This window comes from Leucopleurus acutus (assembly GCF_964270905.1).
Source record: "Leucopleurus acutus genome assembly, chromosome: 4".
Classification (NCBI taxonomy): Eukaryota; Metazoa; Chordata; class Mammalia; order Artiodactyla; family Delphinidae; genus Leucopleurus; species Leucopleurus acutus.
This window is the reverse complement of record NC_139146.1, coordinates 153,107,531-153,131,608: the sequence shown is the minus strand read 5'-3', so window position 1 is coordinate 153,131,608 and position 24,078 is coordinate 153,107,531. Positions and strand designations below refer to the sequence as shown.

The following is a 24,078-nucleotide window of genomic DNA, read 5'->3' as shown; positions in this document are numbered from 1 at the left end:
CTAATTGAGTTAATTTCTCTAATAATTTAAAAAAGCAATTAGCTGTACAGTGGAAACTAACACAACATTGTAAAGCAACTACACTCCAATAAAAATTAATTTAAAAAAAGCAAAATAAAGCAAGCATGTGCTAAAAGTGAGTCTAATCAAATAGTTCGGAGTAGAATAATAATGTTCTAAAAACAAATTAATGAGCAGAGTATCCACTTATTTATGTATCAAACAAAATGTTTTCAGATGAGTTTCTGTAGCCAGAATTGTGTCCTGGCCAACATTGTACCCATTGGTATGAAGTAAACATTGCCCAGGGGCCACAAAAGCATAAAGTCGGCAGTAGATTATCTCTTGTCTACTATTAAAACAGAATCTTTTCAGTGTTAACTTTGCTCTAATTTAATGGATACAAATTAATAGGCACAAGCAGCCTAAGGCATAATTTTAGTCCTTGACTATTTTAATATGATTATTTATTAAAAATAATATTTTATGAACGTTTGCTTCTTAGAAGCTCAAACAGGCTGATAAATCAAGTAACACTATCTTTTGGGAAATGCCATTATGCAAAATAATTTTCAAAAGATGAGTAGAGGAAGACGGTCCAACTCATACTGAATGCTCACATGGGTTGTATCCAGCAGCACAAAACGTATTCTGTCTTGAGATTAAAATAGTCAACATAAAAGACTGTTGGTCTTACATACCATGTTGGCAATTTGAATTCGGTTAATCCTGCTCAGGTAAAAAAAAAAAAAATTACTCAAATGTCTACTATATATTAAAAATGAGATACGCAACAAAAAGTGCTTACTGTGATATTTATCTAAACACTAGATAATGACTAAGTTGAAAAGAATTTTTACCTTTGCAGAAATATAGCATGTAAATGACTCTTCACTTGACTTTTTCTATTCACAAAGTTCAACACCTCCCTTAATCTGGTTCTACCCAATAATTTATTCTCACCATGTATTGCAAATCCCCAGCAAATCTTTTTATGAGTATATTACATAAAGTTAATAAAACACACCATGTGGGTTCATGACTCTTCACTGAATTGATATACTTTTAAGTCTCCAGCTGTAGAGGCATCGCTACAGCCACCAAACATTAGCTCAAATGTCATTACCTCAATAAAGATTATGCAATGCAACTCAGCTGGAATTTGATGATTCTGAGGTTGCAATCCTATCCCGCTTGGCTTGTATGTCTGTTACAATTATGTTATTCTACCATGTATTACAGCTGTCCTTTACTTCTAACTGCACTAAACTATAGTCTTTCTGAAAGTACAGAGTTGTCTTATCCAGTGCTAGCCATATGCTAGCAGCATGTGTGTTTGCGTGTTTGGTCTTTCCTCAGTGAATATTTCATAGGTGAAAACACAAATGAACAAACCTATTGTTCCCTGTAGATTTTTTGTTCGCCTTACAATGAAAACTCTTAACTTTATAAATTGTATAAATATCCATTTTCTAATAGACATTAGAAAACAAATAAGTTTGGATTAATCTTGAAATAGTATTCGCGCACTTGGGAATGTAACAACTTCACACACATTTAAATTACATAAATCAAATTACAGCCATTGTAAAAAGTATTTAAATTAAGTTAGTTCGGTTACCATGGAAATACGTAAGTAATTAAAAGACAAATAAAAATGAAACTAAATTATAGCAAAATATTAAGTACGTGGCAGGTTCTTCTTAAATAACTTCTGAATGCATGGCAATTCAATATTTCTCTAATATGTGTGATTGCTGGGTTCCAAGACATATGCAAATCCGAACAGAAAATGTTAAAGTGCTTTCCAAAGGGAGATGAAACTGACACTACCTCTAGCAGTGGACACTGAGTCCTATTTTTCCAAATCACATCAAGTCTTGGTGGTTTGCAGCTTTTTACTTTTTGGTGTCTGGGAGACGTAAAAACGGCACTTCTCTGTGATTATAAAGTGCGTTTCCTTGAAAACTAATGAGGACTAACATCTTTTCATAATATATATTGGCACTTCATCTTTCCTTCTGTCTGAAAAGTCTTTTTAAAACTACTGCCTAGTTTTCTTTGGTTTGTTTCATCTATAACTATCTATCTATCTATTGATTAATCTATGATACTAAGTTCTTATTAGTTTTTTAGGTAGGCAATATCTTGAGGGAAAATTCTTATGATTAGAACTTCTTAATTTTAATCTAATCATACTTTTTTCTGATGTTTATTCTGCCTTTGAAACATACCCTTAAAATTATATTCTAATATTGATATTAGTATAATCATAATTAAGACAATATTGGATGTGATATATATGTATTATGTATGTATATAGTCTTTACTTGAATATCATTATGATAATTACATTAGAAAATAACACTCCTTTTTTTCTTTACTGTATGGTATAATCTTAGTCTTCTGAATCCAAACTATATCTAGGAACACATTTTGACTTTCTATAAGCATATGTTTCAGACAAAAACAAATATTTTATTCACTAATAATTTATTTTCTCTTCAAATTGTACTATTAGAATGTTTCCAAAAGTTTTATTATTATTTATACCAGAGTTTAGTATTTATAAAGGTATGCATTAGACAGACAGTAGATCAATTTGGGGGAAAGATACTGTATTTAAATTGGCACACAATTTTACTGCATGAGTTAGAAAAGTGACTTTTAAGAAATGTCATATTTAATAACATTTCAAATGTAAAGTAATATTTCGCATGTAACACAAATATGGAAATGAACACAAAGTTGGAAAATAAAGCAAATAAGGAAGATAAACAGTAATCAAACTGTCTGACTCACTCTTTCTGGCATATTCGTACAACAATTAGTTCTTATCAGAACCCAGATATCTGGGCAAACAGAGGATAATAGGCACACAGATGTATAATCTGGGCTCTCTGTACACAGCTGATAAAAATGTATGGCATCAATGAGATTTCACAAAATGTTAAGAAGGCACCTCCCTTCAGCCCCTCACGTGGGAGCCTGGGAATTTGAAGAGCACATTTGTTTTATTAACTCTTCACACACTGACACCATTTTCTGACAGAATTCCTATATCAGAGAACTCTAAGAAAATCATTGAGTGATAATTTTCCCCTCTTGAACCTAAGTACAGGTTTCCCCACTATCCAAAAGTAGAAGGTTCCTGTGAAACCTTTCACAAACCAGAATGCTATAAAGTGAAGAAGCAATTACCTTAGGACACGTCTTGCTAAGGGAGGCACAAAGTAAATGGAGGTAAAGCACAGATGCTCACAGACACCGTTCACAGCTATGAGGGACTGATGCTGAGATGATGCTGAGTGTGGTTCCCGGGAAGGAGCTTGGCCGTGCCAGCCTTCCAGCTCAGATGCTCCCAACCTCTACAGGGCGGCTGCAAAGCGGGTTGGACGTGATTTTAGCTCTTCACCTTTCTTACTAGAAAAGAAGATCCTCTTAGGATTTCTTTTGGTTAGCGAAAGCGGATACTAACGTATTTGTAGGTCTTTAGTAAAAGATAGTGGCATAAATAGAATTTATGAAAATCGGGGGCTACCTGTCACAGCTATTTTGCAAAGGACTCACCAAGTGCAATACCTCTGGAATTATGGATTACCAAAGTGAATCCTAACGTTTTCTCCTGAACACCACCAACAAAATATTAGTATATAGGTTTTCTAGAAGTTTCATAGAGACCTCATACTCAGCACTGTCACTGTATATAAGCTTATTTAGTCTGCAAGCCTGCAGAAATATAAATAAAATATCATCATTACTTGCCTATTTCTATCATAAAATAAATTAGGCAAATTGACATGGTATAATATGAGATGAGATACAGGAATATTCCACTGAAGGTATACAAGGTCCTGTAGACAAAATGGAGGAAATAAATCAAAATAAGGAAGCTTAGAGTCATATTTTGTTTTGTAGGCAAGGGATCCCTGATTATTGATGACTGTTGTAAACTTGTCAATCTGATGACATTCAGATCACGTAGCATCTTGTTAAATGAGAGACAGGCCTCCACTATTGGGCAAAAATGGCAATGCGTTAGAAACAGGTCTATTTAATGACACTGAAAAGCATGCTATTTTGAAAATATAACCTTCAGATATGGAAACCACAAAGCAGATCATTTCACCATGGTCTGGGTCAACAGATGAAAAGATTTATGAACAAGTTACTTCACAGGATGCGACAATGTCATTGGCCAAATTGAGAGCCTGAATATGAGAATTTAAGATAAGTAATGAAAGCTCATAAAATAATAAATGCTTATCAAGCATGATTAACCTCAACTTGAGTCTGATTATTCTAAGTGTGTTTTATTTCACAATAAGCTTACTAATATGTAAATGTCGTGACAAATATTAACCAAATAGTTTTTTGGGTTTTTCAAAAGAAATATGCATTGTTCACTCTGCTTTAAAGTGTTTTTAGTATAGTACTTCTATTAAATAATAGTCAGTGAATGTTAAACAAAAATTAACAATAATTTTCATTTATTGATTTATTTCATTTTTCTCAAATATCTGTTTTTATTTGGTTCTTTTGGATTCCAGCACTTAGCTCGTAACTATCAGCATTAAAATATCACCCTGGCTATGATGTCCACACCATATCTTTAACTATAGATTTTCCAAATTCCTATTTATTCTACCTAACTCATATTGGTTGAGTATAAAAATGATTATTAATTGATAACTGGTGCATTTGGGTCCATCTATACCTGATAGACTATGCTATTCTTTGTTTATACTAACTTCCTAGCCTCTGTAGACATTGATAAGATCCTACGTAAATGATCTCATTAAACCTATACAATTGCTATTTCGGAGTATTTTCTCTACTCTTTAAAAATAGAAAGTAAATGAAGACTAGAAAGGTTAATTAACTTGTTCATATTACCAGAATATGTTCTATTTCCAAAGTTTGTGATATCATACTTAAACTGCCTTTAAATGTAAAAATACCATATTTTAATCTATTTTAAGACCCTTTCCTCTACTTCTAAAATAGGCAAATACTTCTTAAACATTCATATATCTTTTGAAATATTTAGGTACAAGTGGCTACATTTCACCATATTTCTAAATCCGTGTATTGTGAATTATACTTGTCATATTTTTATAATACTTATTAACTTATAGGAACATTATATATTTATATAGTTTGTTCATTCTTGTAATCTTCTTGTAGAGTCTAACTGATTTAAAATATCCATTTAAAGAATCATAATGAATTTTAGTTCATAACAGTCAACCAATATTAATGTATTGAAGTTAATTCTAAATTAAGGAATGTAGCAATAGCTGAATATTTCCAATGTAATACTGCCTGTGACAATGAAAAAAAATATATATATATAGACTAGTCTAACATATTCGAATATTATATTCCAATATTTCTGAGAAGCTAGATTAAACGTATCCTTTACTAAAATCCCAGCAAGGTGTCATAAAACCTGTGCCCAGGGCTTAATGCGCATAGAGGCTTAAAAGCTTTCCAGAGAAGCCTACATTCACTCTGTTTTTAATTTACCATAATTCTGAAGATAAATTGTTATCATCTGGGAATTGCCTCCCATTGGAAATGGAAGTGTATTAAGTGCTTATGCTATGTGCAAGATGTTTCCAAATAAACAATGTTGTACCTCTACCTAAAATCCCCTCACATTATTTCAAATTGTCTTCTACTCCCTGTTACAAGCACCAGTCTAGGGCCCATTTCTACTGCTCTTTGCATTTAAATCCTCCCTGTATACCATTCTGTCCAATCTTAGTTATCAAACCCTAAGCCTAATATAGCTGGAGATTATATTATTTTGCAGCATTTTCTTGTAGTTCAATTTGTCACATGAGAAAAATTCCAGTAGGGTTTGCCAACAAGCCTGTAACTCAAGGTTTTCCATTTCAAAGATTCAGGTACAAGAAAAATCAGCTCCCTGGCCTGTGATGCTTTGCATGAATTTTTCTCTCAACAGCATCATATTGCTGGGAAATATAGTATAAGAAAAAAAATGTGGTTGATGCCACTATCAGAACTCAATTATACAGAAAATAGCTGGATGATTACTCTGAAGCTGTAGCCAAACAAAACCCGTGTTGTGTCATTTGACCCAAAAGTTGTAAATCTTTCCCCTTTTTTATTGCTGTCTACATGGGATTCAATACTTCTCTGCATCCTTCAAAAAGAAAACAGAAGAAAATCACCTTACAAAATAATTTTTTAGTATAATAGGAATATAAATTGACCAACATAAAGGGGAAATAAAGTGTAGCTTTTGCTTTGACTCTGGCAAAAGTGGACCCTGGCAAAATATATATTTTTTTATTTAAAATATCTTAATAGCTACATTAAAAGAAAAATTATACTCTTATCAGCAGAGTCAATTTTTTAGTATGAAGATATATAATATTTATGTTTGGATATATAATACTATATATGTCAATATACACTCACAGCTCCATCTCCATCTATCTCTATACCTATATCTCTGTATATGTCTCATTCATTTTGGAAACGCTGATTTCTAACAATTACTAGATTTTCCAGTCTTATTAAAAATGATTTTTGTCAATGTTTCTAGCAAGAAGTAATTATTTTCAGAAAATTAGTAAGAATCAGCATAATGTCTAGCATTATGGTGGGTGCTTTTCAGTTATCTATACAGAAAACCCTTAGTGAGTTAGTATTTATACTGTATTACAGATAAGGACATTAAAGCTCAGAGATGCTAACTAGTAGCTCCAAATCACAGGACTATTATGTGGTGGAGGAATTATTCTAACTCATGTCTTACTCCAAAGTTCATGCTCTTCTATTAGACCAATCTGCTTTTTAAATATACAGTTGACACTTGACCAACATGCGTTTGAATTGTGCGGGTCCACTTATACAGGGATTGTTTTCAATAAATACATACTACAATACTACACGATCTGCCGTTGGTTTAATCCATGGATCTGGAACCACAGACACATAGGACAGACTGTAAAGTTCTACTCAGATTACTGACTGCAAGGGCGGTTGGCACTCGTAAACACTGCATTGTTCAAGGGTCAACTGTATGTAGTATCCTAACACAACTAAAAGGACAAAAGACCTCTGAAATTATTTTGGATAAGTCAGTAATTTTTAATGTGTGTAAATAAGAAGAGTGAAGTCATCATTGATGGGTCCGTGACTGTTTTCTCTGGTTTTCTGAGAATATCTGTCAACATACAAATGTGACTTGCATAATTAATATTATTAGTCTTTTTTCCATGGAATTACTAGAAGAGAAACCAGTGCAATTCTTACATTAGGACTTAGAAAAGGCTATAGTTTTCCCTGATGTGCTCGCCACCTGATTTTGGTATTGTTATACAGAATTCTGACAATTTATTGAGTACTAGGAAACATCCCAAGGAAACTGCCTTCAACTAGACAGTCTCACATTTTCAGTTCATTCTCTTTTATCAGTACTAATATTCTACTCAATTATTTTACTTATTTAGCTTTATCCTGGTTTTAATTATGTGCGTTAGTTTCTAAAAATGGCTATTTTCACATTAACAACTATATACATATATATGTTCTTAATAATGGTGTTGCAAATTTGTGGAAAACAAATTTAACAAAAATTAAATTAGTTTAGGGAATTCCCTGGCAGTCCAGTGGTTAGGACTCGGCGCTTTCACTGCAGGGGCCCAGGTTCGATCCCTCTGTGGGGAACTAAGATCCCCCAAGCTGCACAACGTGCCAAAAAAAAAAAAGGTTAAAGTTGTTTATTTAAATGAGAGTTAAATTTGTTATTGCAAAGAAACTGTATTTGCATGCCTACAAAATAATAGAATATAAACATGAATTAGTGATGCTTGAGACTTCTGGGTTACAACTAAAATCCATTTTTTTTTTTTTTTTTTTCGCCAAAAGCAATGTCATGAAGTTTTCCCTTGTGTTTTCTTATAAGAGGTTTACATTTTCAGGTTTATACCTAAGTCTTTAACTATTTTGAGTTGATTCTTGTATATGATAAGAGATGGGATGTTCAGTTTCATCCTTCTATGTGTGGACACTCAGTTTCCCAGCACCATTTTTTGAAAAGACTATCCTTTGGCAAACATGTATTCTGGAGCCCTTGTCACAGATTAGTTGGCTGCATATGTGTGGATTTATTTCTGAGCTCTCTTTTCTGTCCCATTGGTCTACATGCCTGTCTTTATGCCAATATCATACTGTTTTAATGACTATAGTTTTTTAATATATTTTGAAATCAAGAAGTGTGATTCCTCCAGCTTTTCTCTTCTTTTCCAAGATTTTTGCAGTTATTCTGGACCTTTTCTTGTTTCATATGAATTTTAGGAATTGTTTCTATTTCTGTAAAATGCCACTGAGATTTTGATGGAAATAGAATTGAATCAGAGACCCATTTGGTTAGTATTGACATTTTAAGGGTATTCATTCTTCCAACCTATGAGCACAGAATATCTCTCCATTTATTTGTGTTTTGTTCAATTTCTTTAATCAATTCCTTATAGTTTTCAGTGTACACATCTTTCACCTCTTTGGTCAAATTTATTCCTAGGTATTTTATTCTTTTTGATGCATTTGTAAGTGGAATTTCTTTCTTAACTGCCTCTCAGATATACATTGTTAATGTATAGAAACACAACTGATTTTCATATGTTGATTTTGTACCCTGAAATTTTGCTGAATATGTGTATTAGTTCTAACAGGGTTTTTTTGTGGCATCTTTAGGGTTCTCTCTATATGAGATCATGTCATCTGCAGAGACAATTTTGCTTCTTTGGATTTGGATGCCTTTTATTTCTTACGCTTGCCTAATTGTTACGGCTAGGACTTCCAATATTATGTCAAATAGAAGTATGAGTGTGTATCCTTGTCTTGTTCCTGATCTTAGGCGGAAAGTTTTTCTCAGCTTTTAACCATTGAGTATGGTGTTAGCTGTGGGCTTAAAAATATATGGCCTTAATTATGTTGGCGTAAATTCTTTCCATACCTAGGTTGTTGAGAATTTTTATTGTAAAGGGGTGTTGTCAAAGTATTTTTATCATGAAAAGGTGTTTCAAATGTTTTATTTGCATCTACTGGATGGTCAGGTGATTTTTATCCTGTAGTCTGTCAATGTGCAAGTCACATGTACTGATCTCCTTATGTTGAACCATCCCTGAATCCCAGGGATAAATCCCATTTGATCATGGTGTATGTTCTTTTTAATGTGCCACTGGATTCAGTTCATTAATATCTTGTTGAGAAATTTTGTACCTATGTTCATCAGGGATACTGACCTATAATTTTCTCAAAAGCACAAGTAGCAAAAGCAAAAATAGCCAAGTTAGAATGTATCAAATTTAAAAGCTTCTGCACAGCAAAAGAAATAATCATCAGAGTGAAAATAAACTACCTATGGAATGGGAGAAAATATGTTCATCCTTTATATCTGATAAGCATTTAATTTTCAAAACAAAAGCAACTCCAATAACTCAATAGCAAAAAATAACCCAACTTAAAAATGGGCAAAGGAGTTGAACAGACATTTCCCCAAAGCCATACAAATGGCCAATGGACATATGAAAATTTTTTCTGTATCACTAATCATCAGGGATACAAATCAAAACCACAATGAGATATTATCTTCATACCGGTTAGAAGAGCTATTATCAAAATAACAAAAGATAAAAGTATTGGCAAGGATATGGAGAAACTGGAACTTTTGCACATTGTCTGTGGGCATGTAAAATGGTGTAGCCACTATGGAAAACATTATGGAGGCTAAAAATAGAACTACCATATAATATAGCAATCCCATTTGTGGGTGTATTTCCAAAAGAATTGGAACCAGGATCAAAGAGATAGCTGCACTCACATGTTAATTGCAGCATTACTCACAACAGCCAAGATATGGACACAACCCAAATATCTATTAACAAATCAACGGAAAAAGAAAATATTGTATATTCATACAATATAATATTACTCAGTCTTACAAAGAATGAACAACATGGATGGACCTGGAAGATGTTATGCTCATTGAAACAAGCGAGTCAGAGAAGGAGAAATATTGTGTAATTATACTTATATGAGGTATCTAAAAGAGCCAAAATCATAAAAGTAGAAAATACAAGGTGATTGTTGGGGGAAGGGGAGAAGGGAGACATGAAGAGTTGTTCAATGGTTATAAAGTTGTAGTTATATAAGATAAACAAATTTTAGAGCTCTGCTGTGCAACTTAGTCCTGTAGTTAACAATACAATATTGTACACTTAACACTTTAAGAGGGTTAAGCCGGTATCCTTATGTTAAGAGGGTAGGCCTTATGTTAAGTACCTTTTCGAAATTCATTAATTAAGTACAAAACTAAAATCTGTTAATTTTCACTCTTTATCCTTCAAAATGTCACATGATTTGAATGCATAACTAATACCTATACATATTTCACTTCCAGAGTTAGAAAACAAAAGTCTCCAAATCTTTCATTTGTATTGTTTATTATAAGATGGCTTTGAAAGTTCTATTAACTATAGATGTAGTAAGGCCTGCAATGCTATGTCTTATAAAATTAATATTTCTGATTTTAACAGCATATTGCTAACAGAATCTCTTTCGGACTTCCCTGGTGGCTCAGTGGTTAAGAATCTGCCGGCCAGTGCAGGGGACACGGGTTCAAGCCCTGGTCTGGGAAGATCCCACATGCCACGGAGCAACTAAGCCCATGCGCCCCAACTACTGAACCTGTGCTCTAGAGCCTGCGAGCCACAACTACTGAGCCTGCGGGCCTAGCGCCCGTGCTCCACAACAAGAGAAGCCACTGCAAGGAGAAGCCCTCGCACCGCAACGAAGAGTAGCCCCCGCTCGCTGCAACTAGAGAAAGCCCACGCACTGCAACTAAGACCCAACACAGACATAAATAAATATTTAAAATGCATTATTTTGACCTGTCAGAGTTTAAGGTGATAAGTAAAATAAACTGAAAACATGATTTCATAAACAGCTTATGATTAAACTAACACATTTATATGACAAAATTATATGAAATCTTCCAGTAAAGTGTTTCTCAGATATACATGCTGGTAGATAGTGATCCACTGATTAAAGAAGCTATAGCTAGGTGTTTCAATTTTGTAATAGAGAAATATGTTGAAAACTACATGACCAATATTAAATAAAAATTAAAATACAGAGTTGAAAGAAAAATCTGTTTCACCAGCACCATCATGAAGGACAAGGAAAACTAAAGTTTTCAATTACTTGTCACCCAAAATTAATTTTTAACAGGAAATGAATTGCAAATTGGGGTAAAGAAACTATGGTGGTCCTTATCTAGTCATTAAATCCAGTTTTCTTTTCTCTTTTTTCACCTTAAGAATTTTATATTTAAGTATTTGCTTATAATGATGGTTGTCCTAGCCAGATGAAATATAGATACAGATATACCAGTAGTCAGGGCCTGGGTAAGACCCAACTTCCTCATTGGATCCACTCATATCTACATGCACTCACCAACTGAAAGAGGAATAAGAAGATTCCTGGGACAATGTTTTAACCTTGTCCAAAAACTGGGCTCAGAGAATTGCATATGTAAATGGTCCTCAAAATATAAGGATCCCTGCAAAAACTTAGACTGATAGGCGGTACAGACAGGTGCAAGACTCTGGGACAAGGAAACTAGCCATTCCAAGTACATCCAGACCCAATCCCAAAACAGCCATCTGTGGCACATGTGCACCAGGGGAAGAAAATGTCTGAGTGTTTGCCTATAGAGAGCTCACTTGATAAATGCTACAAGAGTACTTTGAGTTCTAAACAATTCAGCTGTAACCAAAATTCCATCTTTAGCATCCCAGGCCACCATATCCCTTTCACTAAGTACTAATTTTTAAAAAGGACAGTACATTTTTGTTAAAACTTCATGAAACAACGAGGAGACAGGTACAGCAATGACAAAGGATTTCTAGCTATAAAAGGAGAATAGCCCATGGGGTGGTGTTGGTGCCGGGGCAGCGGGTATCTCAAGGTGGCTTACTTCTCTGACTGCTGCAAAGAAGGGCTGATGTACAGCCACTGGGCCAGGACTACAATGCAACTTCAAAAAAAGAATGATTGATGTATTAAAACTACAGAATGCTCCTTGGCTATACTGTAGGACCTTGAATTCCAAATCATTTGGGAGAAGGAGTTTGCAAAGGATTTAACTTCCTATATGAGCAAACGGGAGGACAGGACCCAACATATCTTATGTACACTTGCCAAAGAAACAAAATCATTTTAGTTGTCATATTGAAAGTTTCACAATCTTGTATTTAATCCTTAAATCTCCTTTTAATATTTCAAGAATTCCAGCCTTCCTATACATGAAAACTGCTTTTGTTTGCTTGTTTTTTCTTTTTATGCATTGCTCTTTTCACAGTGTTTTCTGATGCCTTTGTTTTTGAAAAAACTTACTTGTAAAGTTGAGTATGATATGTGTGTGTGTGTGTGTGTGTGTGTGTGTGTGTGTGTGTGTGTGTGTATTCAATACTTACGGGTCTTTCTAGCAGAATCTTCCACAAAAAGAGAAGAAATGTCTTCATCCACTCCTGCTTCATTTTTCGCGATACAAGTGTACGCCCCTGTATCTTCATATCGCACATTGCTAATATGAACCTCGCTGCCATTTGCTGAAAACAGAAGGCAAATGCAACCTGTAAACTACAATTTCAGTTTTGGTATAGTGACTTCTGATTATACAGTCAAACAGTTCTCTTAGCTTATCCTAATTAAACTGTTTCCCTTCATACTTCCATGCTCTGGAGACATGCCAAATTAGTCCAAACGCATCAAGTGTTTCATAAATTGTGCTGTCACTCTATTACAGAAATCCCAATACTCTGTATCAAATGCACACACACCATATTTTATATTCATTTCCTACCTTGCATAAGAAGTATTACATATTGAAAACTGTAATTCCATTTCTATATTTATTTTTAATATTCATAATCCACGTCGTCCTCAGCTTTTACAACAGTTTTAATTAACACCAATATGGTTCATTTACAGGAGAATACATGTGAAAAGACATGTCATAAAGGCATTAAGTGAGCTACATCATGCAAGTATAATACAATGCCATTTAGCAAGCATATTCTTGAGTCTGAATTATATATCTGGAATTATTAGGTATAGGGGACAGAAAAAAAACACATGTTTTTTTGGTAAGATTTGCAGTCGTTTGCAAGAAATATACCTAAAGTAAGCAGTATTATAATATGTAAATTGATATAGTCAGTGTATAACCAAAGGGTTAAGGGAATGATTAATCCAATTTTTAAATTTTGGTAAAATAATATTTGCAGCTAATCTCTGAATGAGTTGCATTCCCCAAAGTGGAAACCAGGGTATAATTAATCATTTACTATATGTTGGCAATATAGGAGGTGCTTTTACATATATTATTCCTTAACTGTCCCAGATAATAGCTAATTATCAAAAGAGGAATCTGAGACTCAATGATCTGCTGCAGGTCACTCCCCTCAAAGGTAAGGGCTGGACTTCTGTTCTATCAGACCCTAAGGTTCAGTGTTTTAGTGCTCATTTGTTTAGGTTTGCATCTTTTCTTTTACTTTCTTTTCTTTCTTTCTGTATGTCTCTGTGTGCATGTTTGTGGTGTGTTCCATGTTATCCAAGCACAAGGACACCATGAACTATGCGCAGTAGAAAGGGGCACGACTCTGTGACAGAGAGGAGACTAAATAATCAGAGCCGCTGTTTGGGGGAGGAAGGTAGAAAACCAAGGGGAAAAGCGCTTAAATGTCATCCCTAGGAGGATATGGAGAGGCAGTGAGTGTTTGGGGAAGGCTTGTCACTGAAATCACTGGAACCTCTTTCTTCATTCATAGATATCACTGCACTCCTCCATTGCCCCCATCCTTTGTTGAGAATCACAGTTGGCAGGTTCTTATTGGCAGGGCCGCTGAAAAAGGCCAGTTGGCTTTGTGGGCTACACAATCTCTGTGCCAACTTCTCACCTCTGCCACAGCAGCATGACAGCAGCCACAGACACTATTTTTTTAAATGAATGTGGCTGTTCTAAAAACAAGCAAAACAATTGCTTTATTTACAAAAATAGGCAGCTTTCCAGATTTGGTCTGTGGTCCTTCATTTGCAGACCCCTGCTCTAAAAGATGAGAAGAAAACAATGTATTTAAGCCCAGACCAGCTTCTTGTTTTATGTGAAACATGGCCCTCTCCAAAGACCACATACTTAAGGTAAATTCTCTATAACTTTTTTGAAACTTCAATTTATTCCCTCTTCAAATTCTCTCTTCTCAATATTCTTATATGTTCTTCTAAACTATGTGTCCCACTATCTTTCCCTCCTTTCCTACATAATCTAGCATATCTAGATGTTTTCTACTCTATGACCAGAACTACCAATTTCCGGGTCCATTTATCATCCTGACACATCTGCTTTCAGAACTAGAAAACATTCCTTGCACTTAAATTTTTGACTAAAGTACTAGACTATTACATAAGCAAATTTACAAATTTTCAAATTCACGATCTCCAATTTTCAAGTAACAGGATGTTACTTGACCTTTAAAGTTAGTTGCATTTCATACCCTACTCCACTTTTATTTCAGATCTTTAGTCTTTGTTTGATGTTTCCTGGCATAATAATAACTTCTCACTCTAAGCAGGTTGTCTTGTTCTTTATATCATGAAATACATAGAAGTGATTAAAAAGTAAACCCAAATCATTTCACAACATATGTGTAAAATATCATTGCCTTGTATACCTTAAGCTTACACAATTTTATATGCCAACTGAATTTCAATAAAAGCTGGAAAAGAAAGAAATTAATCCCCAAACCTCCTGTTTCCATTTACATCTTCATTTTTATTTAATTCTCAAAGGAAGTTTTCTGTTTCTTTCCAAGGCCAACCTCCCCTCCTTTTTTGTTTTGTATTTGTCCCTCCTTCCCCTGTTACATTATTCATACATGTTTCTCTTTACCAATATCCTTTTAAACCAACAAATTGTCCAAGAAGTAAGAAATATCTTCATCAGGCCTAAACCTTCCCACCAGCAGCTACTACTGTTACTTTTTACTCTTTCAAAATCTGGAAAGAGGTTTTTATACTTCTTCCCTCCTTTTCATTTCTAAGCCCACTGAGGACTGATTTTCTAAATGTCACAAGGACAAACTAATCACTAACCCATGAATATATTTTAATGATCTTCCTTGACCTTTCTATGCCCCCAGCACTGTTGAACTTGTTCCCATCTCTGGCTTTCTTTTCTTTCATTCTGTAAACACCTTGTTCTCCTGCCTCTTTGCTAATTATTAGTCCCTTCGGATATTTATCTTGATTTGCCCGCCAAAATATTTCTGCTTTGTTGAATTTTACTTCTCATAACCATATCATCCCATCTATTGCCATAGTTATCAGTTAGTGCCTAGACCTGGACCTCATATACCAATGCTAAATAAGCATCTGATGAATAAATGGATAATTAAATAACTATGTAATTTGGTAATATGTGATCATATACAAAGCCACATGGAATTTCACACTCCTGTGCACCCAGATTTATCTCTTAGGTTCTGCTTCCTACTTACATTTTATTACTTGTCATAGTCTCTCAAAAATTAACTTATTTTCTCTTATTTTAAAAAATGATAATAGCTATTTTACAAATGCCCCAATCTTTCAAATATTGAGTCTAGAGTGTAACCAACTCCCCAAATTTGCCTTCCTGTATATTTCTAAAACAAAAACAAAATAAGTTCATATAATATGGTTTGTTGCTGTCAAATAGGTAAGAGATGACAAAAGCAGAAGCTAATTAGACTTTCATTCAATTTAACTTCAGTTTATCAGATCAATCCTTATCTTAGATTATAGACACCATGATGCAATCAATAGACATAAACATGTAAATTTGTTGGACCTACTTATATTAACATAGAGATTGCTAGGATTCAGCTTTGAAAGGTCAAAAATACTTTCACATGTCATTTTTCATTTGCAAAAATAAATAAGTAAATGATTTAAAAGATTTATTTTAAGATGTATACTGATAAAGTGTATTCACTCTCTAAGTTGAATAATAAGAGCAGTCTATTCTTACAGAAATAATTTTAAAAATGAAAATATATTCATTTCTAAAGTATGAATTGAATTAATTTAAAAGCATAGAACAAGGAATGTAATGCCATGCAACAGATACTCCAGTAAAATGACTGTCCCTGGGCCACTCCTGACAATGGAAATAAGATTTTTACATTTTTTTGCTTACTAGTATAATCAACATATATGAAACTGCTTTTGCATTATTTAGATTATTTGACATTAGAAAGATTGCATGGTTTGCTTTTCACATACCACTCATTTGTGATTATTATAATCTGTAAAATAAATGATTAATGTCTGCACATTAGACTATTAGAACATATAGAATATTTTATATATTAGAATGTAAGAACTTCGTAACTGTAAAACTACATAAATGTGGGACATATTTAGTAGCATTTTGAATTTTTTCTCTTTTCATTTCATGATGCAAAACATTTCCTAAAGAATTTCTTATTTTTGACACTCTCTGTAATATATATTTTAATATATGATTTAAGCATTTAAAATTGTCTCTTCAGAAATGTATTCAATGAAGAGATCCAATTATTCTGTTCCCCATATCTGCTATTCAGAAGATAAGATTTTAAAAGAAAAAATTTAATATTTTACTTATGACAGAAATAATGACATAGCTAATCATTATGACAAGACTATTATTTAAAACATTAAAAATATTAAAGGACTCTATTTCAAATATTATGTCTTAGGTACAACCATATCTTCTTTCATATTCATGATATTCTTTTGCCACCAAGACTTATTTGCTCTTTCTCATAATAATGTAAAATGTGTTATAAATTTTAGAATAAAATTTTTACATTGTCATTTAAGAGGAAAAATGCAAGTAAAAAGTACCTTGAAGTGTGAGTTGCTTGGACAGCTTTGGTGTAATATCAATTCCATTCTTCAGCCATCCAAGCTGAGGATTTGGTATGCCCTCAGCATGGCACCTGAGACTTGCAGTTACCCCAGGTTCTCTGGCCTGACTCTCTGGATACACCCGGATTACAGGAGGGACTAAAAGAAGAAATGGAAAAGAAAGTGAATGAGTGATCTGTATTTGCCATTTGATTTTCCAAAACAAAGAAAAATTGCAATATGAGAAAATTACAATTATATTATTTTAATGATGATAATTTAATGAATGATATTTCTACAGGTCTTAGTTTGCAAATAATAGCATCCACTAAAACGTACCAGTGTCCCCTAGATAAAAGTTATTCTGAGACTGCACCGGGGAAAATATAAGCTGAGCCTGGGATATCTTGATTCAATAACTAAAGAAGTCCTTAAGGAATGACAGAAACATATCAAAAACTACAAAACCAGTTTAAAAAGGCTCTCATTCACCAAATCTGAAATAATTTGAGCATTGAGATAATTATCAATTATAAAGGAGAATAAAGAATCAAACAAGACTCGATAAATTCAGTAACATAAATAAATGAACAAATATATAAATGGGAGAGAAGAAAAAACTTTTCCTTACTATAGCATCTTTTAGAAATTAAGATAACAATTCCACTTACAATACATCCAAAAATAAAATATTTAGGAATAATTTCACCAAGAAGGTGAGAGACTTTTACTTTGAACACTACAAAACATGTTGAAAGAATTTAAATAAAACCTAAATCAACAGAAAGACACCATGTGTTTATGAACTGAATAATTAATTGGTGAGATAATAAGATTTGGTAAGATGACACACAATACTGCAACATTGATTTATAGATACAATGTAATCACTATCAAAATTCCTAACTGCATTTTTTTTGCAGAAATCGAAGAGCTAATCCTCAGAGTCATATGGAATTACAAGGGGCTCCAAAGAGCCGAAACAATCCTGAAAATGAAGAATGAAACTGGAGTTCTCATATCTCCTGATTCCCAATCATATTACAAAGGTATAGTAATCAAAACAATGTGGTACTGGCAATAAGATAAAAATATACTTCTATGGGATTAGAATAAGGAGCACAGAGATAAATTCATACATCTATGGTCAACTGATTTTTGACAAGGATGCCAGGAAATAGTGTAAATACAACTGACAAAACAGGAAAAAATTGCAGATGATATCTGATATGAGCCTGGTATCCAGAACGTACAACGAACTCTTACAACTCAGCAACTAAAAGACAAATAGCCCCCTTCTGCACAGCAAAGGACACCAACAAAAAGTGAAAAGGCAACTTACAGAATGGGAGAAAATATCTGTAAACCACTATCTGATAAGGAGTTAATATCCAAAATGTACCAAAAAGTCATATATCTTAATAGAAAAAGAATTTAAAAATGGACAAAGGACCAAAATACACATTTTCCCAAAGATATACAATAGCGAACAGGTTCGTGACAAGATGCTCCATGCCACTGATCATCAGGGAAATGCAAATCAAAACCACAATGAGAGGGAAAAAAAAAAAAAAAACCACAATGAGTTATCACTTTATACCTGTTAGGATGTGTCTTATCAAAAAGATTAGAGATAACAAATGCTGGTGAGGATGTGGAAAAAAAGGAACCCTTGTACACTGTTGGTAGGAATGTAAACAGGTGCAGCCACTATGGAGAACAGTATGGAGGTTCCTCAATAAATTAAAAATAGATCTATTTCCAAGTCAATAAATTTCCCCTTTCTGCTTCAGTAAGCCTTAACTAATATGGATTCCTTCTGAACTTTAGCCTCAATATTCTCACCAGGAAAACTGAGATTTGATTTATGTCTCTTCTGGAATATGCATCAGTTACTCTGGTGATATGTCAGTAGCAGTACCCTTAGAATGAAAACTATAATATATTCATAGATGTTATGGAATGTGCTGAATGCTTTGTAGTCATGTTGATTTGAAGATGAGTCACAGAGAGGTTAATGGCATCCCCAAGTCACAAAGCTTATTAGAGTCCAGAGTTGAGGTTAAAATCAAGGGAGGTCTGACTCCTGGGCCAATGCTCTCTACATTTCAGTTTGCCCTTAACCAGTCTGGCTGATTGTGGTCTGTAACAGCCACTGAATTTAGCCATAAGAAAGAAAATCTGATGGGTATTAAAAATAAGTATGTTCCAAATTTGACTTGTCAGGACTTCCTGTGGCAAAAAAATTATATATATATATATGTAATTCATAGTATACATATGAGTATACTATGAATTATATATATTGATATAATATGAATTATTTATATAATTCATATATGTATAATTATATTCATATAATATGAATTATATATATGATTCATATTCATATATATATATACACACACACATATATATATACACACACATACATAAATACATATATATACCTTATGATCCAGTGATCCCACTTCAAGGTATATATCCAAAGGAAACAAAATTATTATTTCAAAGAGATAGCTATATGTATGAACATCTTCCTTATGTTTATAGTAACATTATTCACAGTAGCCAAAATATGGAAATAACCTATGTAAGTTTCCTTCAGTTGATAAGAGAAAAGAAACTATTTTATATATATATATATATATATATATATATATATATATATATATGAATATTACTTAGCCTTAAAAAAAAGGAAACCTTGTCATTTGCAACAACATGGATAAACCTGGAGGGCATTATCCTAAGTGAAATCAGCCAGACAACACCAAAAAAATACTCCATGGTATAACTTATATGGGGAATTAAAAAAAAAAGTTGACCTCATAGAAGCAGAGGGTAGAAAAGTGGTTGCAAGGGGCAGGGAGGTGAAGGGAATAAGGAGAGGTTGGGAAAAAGGTACAAATTGTCAGTTATAGGATGAATAAGGTCTGAGGATTTAACGAATAACATGGTGACTATAGTTTATAACACTGTAGGGTATAACTGAAACTTGCTAGGAGAATAGAACTTAAATGTTTTCACACAGGAAAAAAAAACGGTTAAAAACCCCCCATACAATCCAATTCAAATGTGGGCTAAGGACTTGAATAGACATGTCTCCATAAAGAAGGCATGCAAATAGCCAATAAGCACATGAAAAGATATCAAAATTCACTAGTCATCACTGGAAAGGCAAATTAAAATCACAATGTGATCCCACTCATATCCACTAGGATGCTATTAAACAACAAAACAAAAGGCAGACATTGGAATTCTTGCACATCTGTGGTAGGACTATAAAATGATGTAGCCACTGTGGAAGACACTGGTGGTTCCTCAAACTGTTACACATGGAATCACCATGTGATCAAGCAATTCCAAGCCTAGGTTTGTATACATAATTGAAACAGGTTTTCCATAACAAACATGTATCTGAATGTTTATGATAACCAAAAGGTGGACATTACAAAAACAACTATCAACTGATAAACAGAAAAATAAAATGTGGTTTATCCTTACGACAAAATATTATTTGGCAATAAAAAGAAAGAAGTACTGATATATGCTACAATATAATATGCTCAGATATTACCCTAAGTGAAAGAAGTGTGACACATAAGGCAACATATTGTATAAGTCCATTTACATGAAACATCCAGAATGGGTAAATCCACCAGGATAAAAAGCGGATTAGTGGTTCTCAGGGGCTGAGGGGAAGGAGAAATGTGAAATGACTGCTTGATGGCTATGAGGTGTATTCTGGGGTTCATGAAAATATTTGGGGAGTAGATAGTGAGATGGTTGCATAACATTTTAAATGTCCTATAAACTACAGAACTGTATACTTTAAAATTGTTCAATGTTATGTGAATTTTACCTTGATAAAAAAGAAAGACGAAGAAAGGCTGAAGGAAGTTTCTAGCTTAAAAGATACTAAACAGGAATATTACCTGAATGCAATGTGGAATCCAGAATGGATTCTGGACAAGGAAAAATTAGTTATAAAGCTATTATTGGGAAGGTTGTCAACAAGTCAATATGGACTGTAAACTAGATAATGAGATTCTATCAATGTTATGCTTACTGATTTGATAATTGTATTTTGATTGGGTAAAAAACTTTCTTTAAAAAACACACATGCTGGGCTTCCCTGGTGGCGCAGTGGTTGAGAGTCCGCCTGCCGATGCAGGGGACACGGGTTCGTGCCCTGGTCCGGGAAGATCCCACGTGCCGCGGAGCGGCTGGGCCCGTGAGCCATGGCCGCTGAGCCTGCGCGTCCGGAGCCTGTGCTCCGCAGCGGGAGAGGCCACAACAGTGAGAGGTCCGCGTACCGCAAAAAAAAAAAAAAAAAAAAAAAAAAAAAACACACATGCTGGGCTTCCCTGGTGGCGCAGTGGTTGAGAGTCCACCTGCCGATGCAGGGGACATGGGTTCGTGCCCCGGGCCGGGAAGATCCCACATGCCACGGAGCGGCTAGGCCCATGAGCCATGGCCGCTGAGCCTGTGTGTCCGGAGCCTGTGCGGAGAGGCCACAACAGTGAGAGAGGCCCGCGTACCGCAAAAAAAAAAAAAAAAAAAAAAAAAAATAGAAAATAAAATTTCAAAACTAACTCTCATAGTATTTCTGTATCTGCTTTACTGATGACATAGAGCATATATTTAGGCTCTTAATATACCTAACACTGGGTAGTTTTTGTAGCATTTTATTGGAGGTTCAAACAAATAATGTTTTAAGGAGATATTTTAATATACTCCCCAGCAAACCCACATTACTCTAAGATCTGCAGTAAAGAGACTCTATCAAAGCTCAGATCGAATCCCTAATGGCTTAACAACAAGGGAGTTAGGAAATAAGCCTTTTAAAAAGACTTATATAGAAAGCCAAAATGGATAAGTACTCTCAATAAATATTTAATACGAGAAAGTGTATCTTGTCAAAACCAAGGCTCAATGCTTCTTGCAACATTCTTTGGAATAGCAAAAACTTGAGACAACCTAAACATATTTGAAAATTAGATTGAGAGGAAGCACATTAATCAACTCAATGATAACAACAGACACTTCATGATTCATGTTAGAATACATAGATATTATATGGGTCATCCATACTGTCTCTGATACTCCCTAATGGACAACTTTTCAAATCAGATGTTCAATTTCCCCCGGCATTCCTGTTTTTACTTTATTGATATATGTGTGCATGAACTGAAAGGGAAACAGTCAACAATAATTTTTTTGTCATGTAGAGGTTTTATACTCCAATAGGTAATATATACTTTGGAAAAATAATAATACTCTCATATAATATGGTTCTCATTTAGTGCACTGGTATCAAATGATGGTCTGAAAAATATCACCTATAAACTTGAAGGATAAGTGATTGGCATAACAACTATTTAACCTCAGCGACAAGCTACACATTTAAAAGTAGTTTATTTTCCTGGGATACATATTATGAAATATAAATGAGGATTGATGGCAGCTGAATTAAAAAGTCAGTACTCTCCCAGAGAACATTTCAAGCCGTTTGCTACAATCGCTTTTAGTTAGAAAGTGCACTCTATGAACTTATCTTTCCTTTATTTGGGCAGTGCATGAAAAACGAAATTTAGGGGCCACCAAAGGTTTCCCACATTGTACTGAGAATCCAATTTCATGCACTACCATGAAAATCCTTAAAGTTCCCCATATTTTAAACAAAAGGTAGTATTTAAAGGTGTCTACTCACTGAAAATTTCCTGATGATATTGGATGTTTCACAAAAATATCTCAGCAATTTAAATGGTTGGCTTTATTTGATATCATCAGATAAAGTCAAATAATATCAATATTTAATAATATAGTATATGTATATGTATACAAACATGTTAAATGGTTGAGATTATATATTGTTCAGTTTTATTCTATAACTATAACCAAATAAGTTTTTGACATTTAAAATGGAAGGTATACAAGAAGATTCAAATATATGAATTTTGTTCATGAATAAAATTTAAGAAAAGTACAAAATCTGACTTGTTTATTTTGAGTCTTAAGATAATAATTTACAAATATTAACTGAGCAACTTCTGAGTGTAGCACGTTGATCTAGGTGTCATTTTCTCTCCATCTCTCACATGTACAGTTTTACATATTAACATGTTGAATGAATGCTGAGACCAGGTTTGGAAATTAGCCTAATGGAACATAGGAAATAATTGGCCTAAATTGTCTTATCTGGTAGATCATAAAATAAGTGGTTCCAGAGAAGTGTCTAGTGGAATGTGACTACTTGAAATCTAAATATAAATTCTGAATTAGGCTTCATATATTAATAGATAAGGTGTATTTGAGATCCTTGAAAAATTGTATTTTAAAATGTAAAAGTCAAATAAATCATCAGTGCATTCATAGTATTTTTGGAGAGGTATTAATAATTCATTTCAAATAGATATAACTTCTCAAGGAAACTGAATTATTTCTTTCTATCACCCAGTTAAAATAACAGTATCACCATGAGACTAAATTAAACTAATATAGATAACATTTTATTTAATAATTATTAGAGCATAAAGTATAAATAATTGGATGCTACATATGAAGGACTAGTTACTCCAAGAATACATACATAAAGCTAATATTTTAACCAGTTATAGAAATGGAAATGGGGTTCTGATACTAAAAAAATATTAAATTAAAAATTTTTTTAAATAAGTTAAAGAACTAGTTTAATTATATTCCTGGAAACTCTGAGTCTACATAGAATCAGTTATAAACATTTATCAGCTCAAAACCATAAAGTATTTAATAATAATAATGGGTGTAAAACTGGGTAATAAAGGTCAATGGATATATTTCTCAAAAGTCCATAATAACTTTATTGAACTAGAATAAATCAGTGTTTTTCTCAGTATTAGGAAAGATCTAAGAGAATCCTTTTAATCTAAAAATCTTTCTAATCTAATGATAGAAAGGATCTAATGGAAAAAATATATATCTTATAATACTGAACTCTGCCTTTTTTCATCCTTCAACTTCCATCCTGTGATCTTTCCTTAGAAGTTGCTGCACTACAGCACATCGGAAAGTATCGCACATCCCAGGTATTCTGGAAGTCTGATTTTAGAGTTAGGCAGAGAT

At 33.6% G+C, this 24,078-nt stretch overlaps 1 protein-coding gene across 3 annotated transcripts in view; it reads right to left on the bottom strand.

Annotated features, from left to right (window-relative positions):
- The window catches only part of FSTL5 (follistatin like 5), a gene marked incomplete at both ends in the record, with an annotated part of 643,376 nt that overhangs the window by 107,844 nt on the left and 511,454 nt on the right, over positions 1 to 24,078 (bottom strand). For all 3 annotated transcript variants that reach the window (XM_082838713.1, XM_082838714.1, XM_082838712.1), the window contains 2 exons: positions 12,516 to 12,650; positions 16,969 to 17,130. In XM_082838713.1, coding sequence (XP_082694839.1) covers positions 12,516 to 12,650; positions 16,969 to 17,130 — 297 coding nt within the window. The remainder of the gene's footprint in view (positions 1 to 12,515; positions 12,651 to 16,968; positions 17,131 to 24,078) is intronic.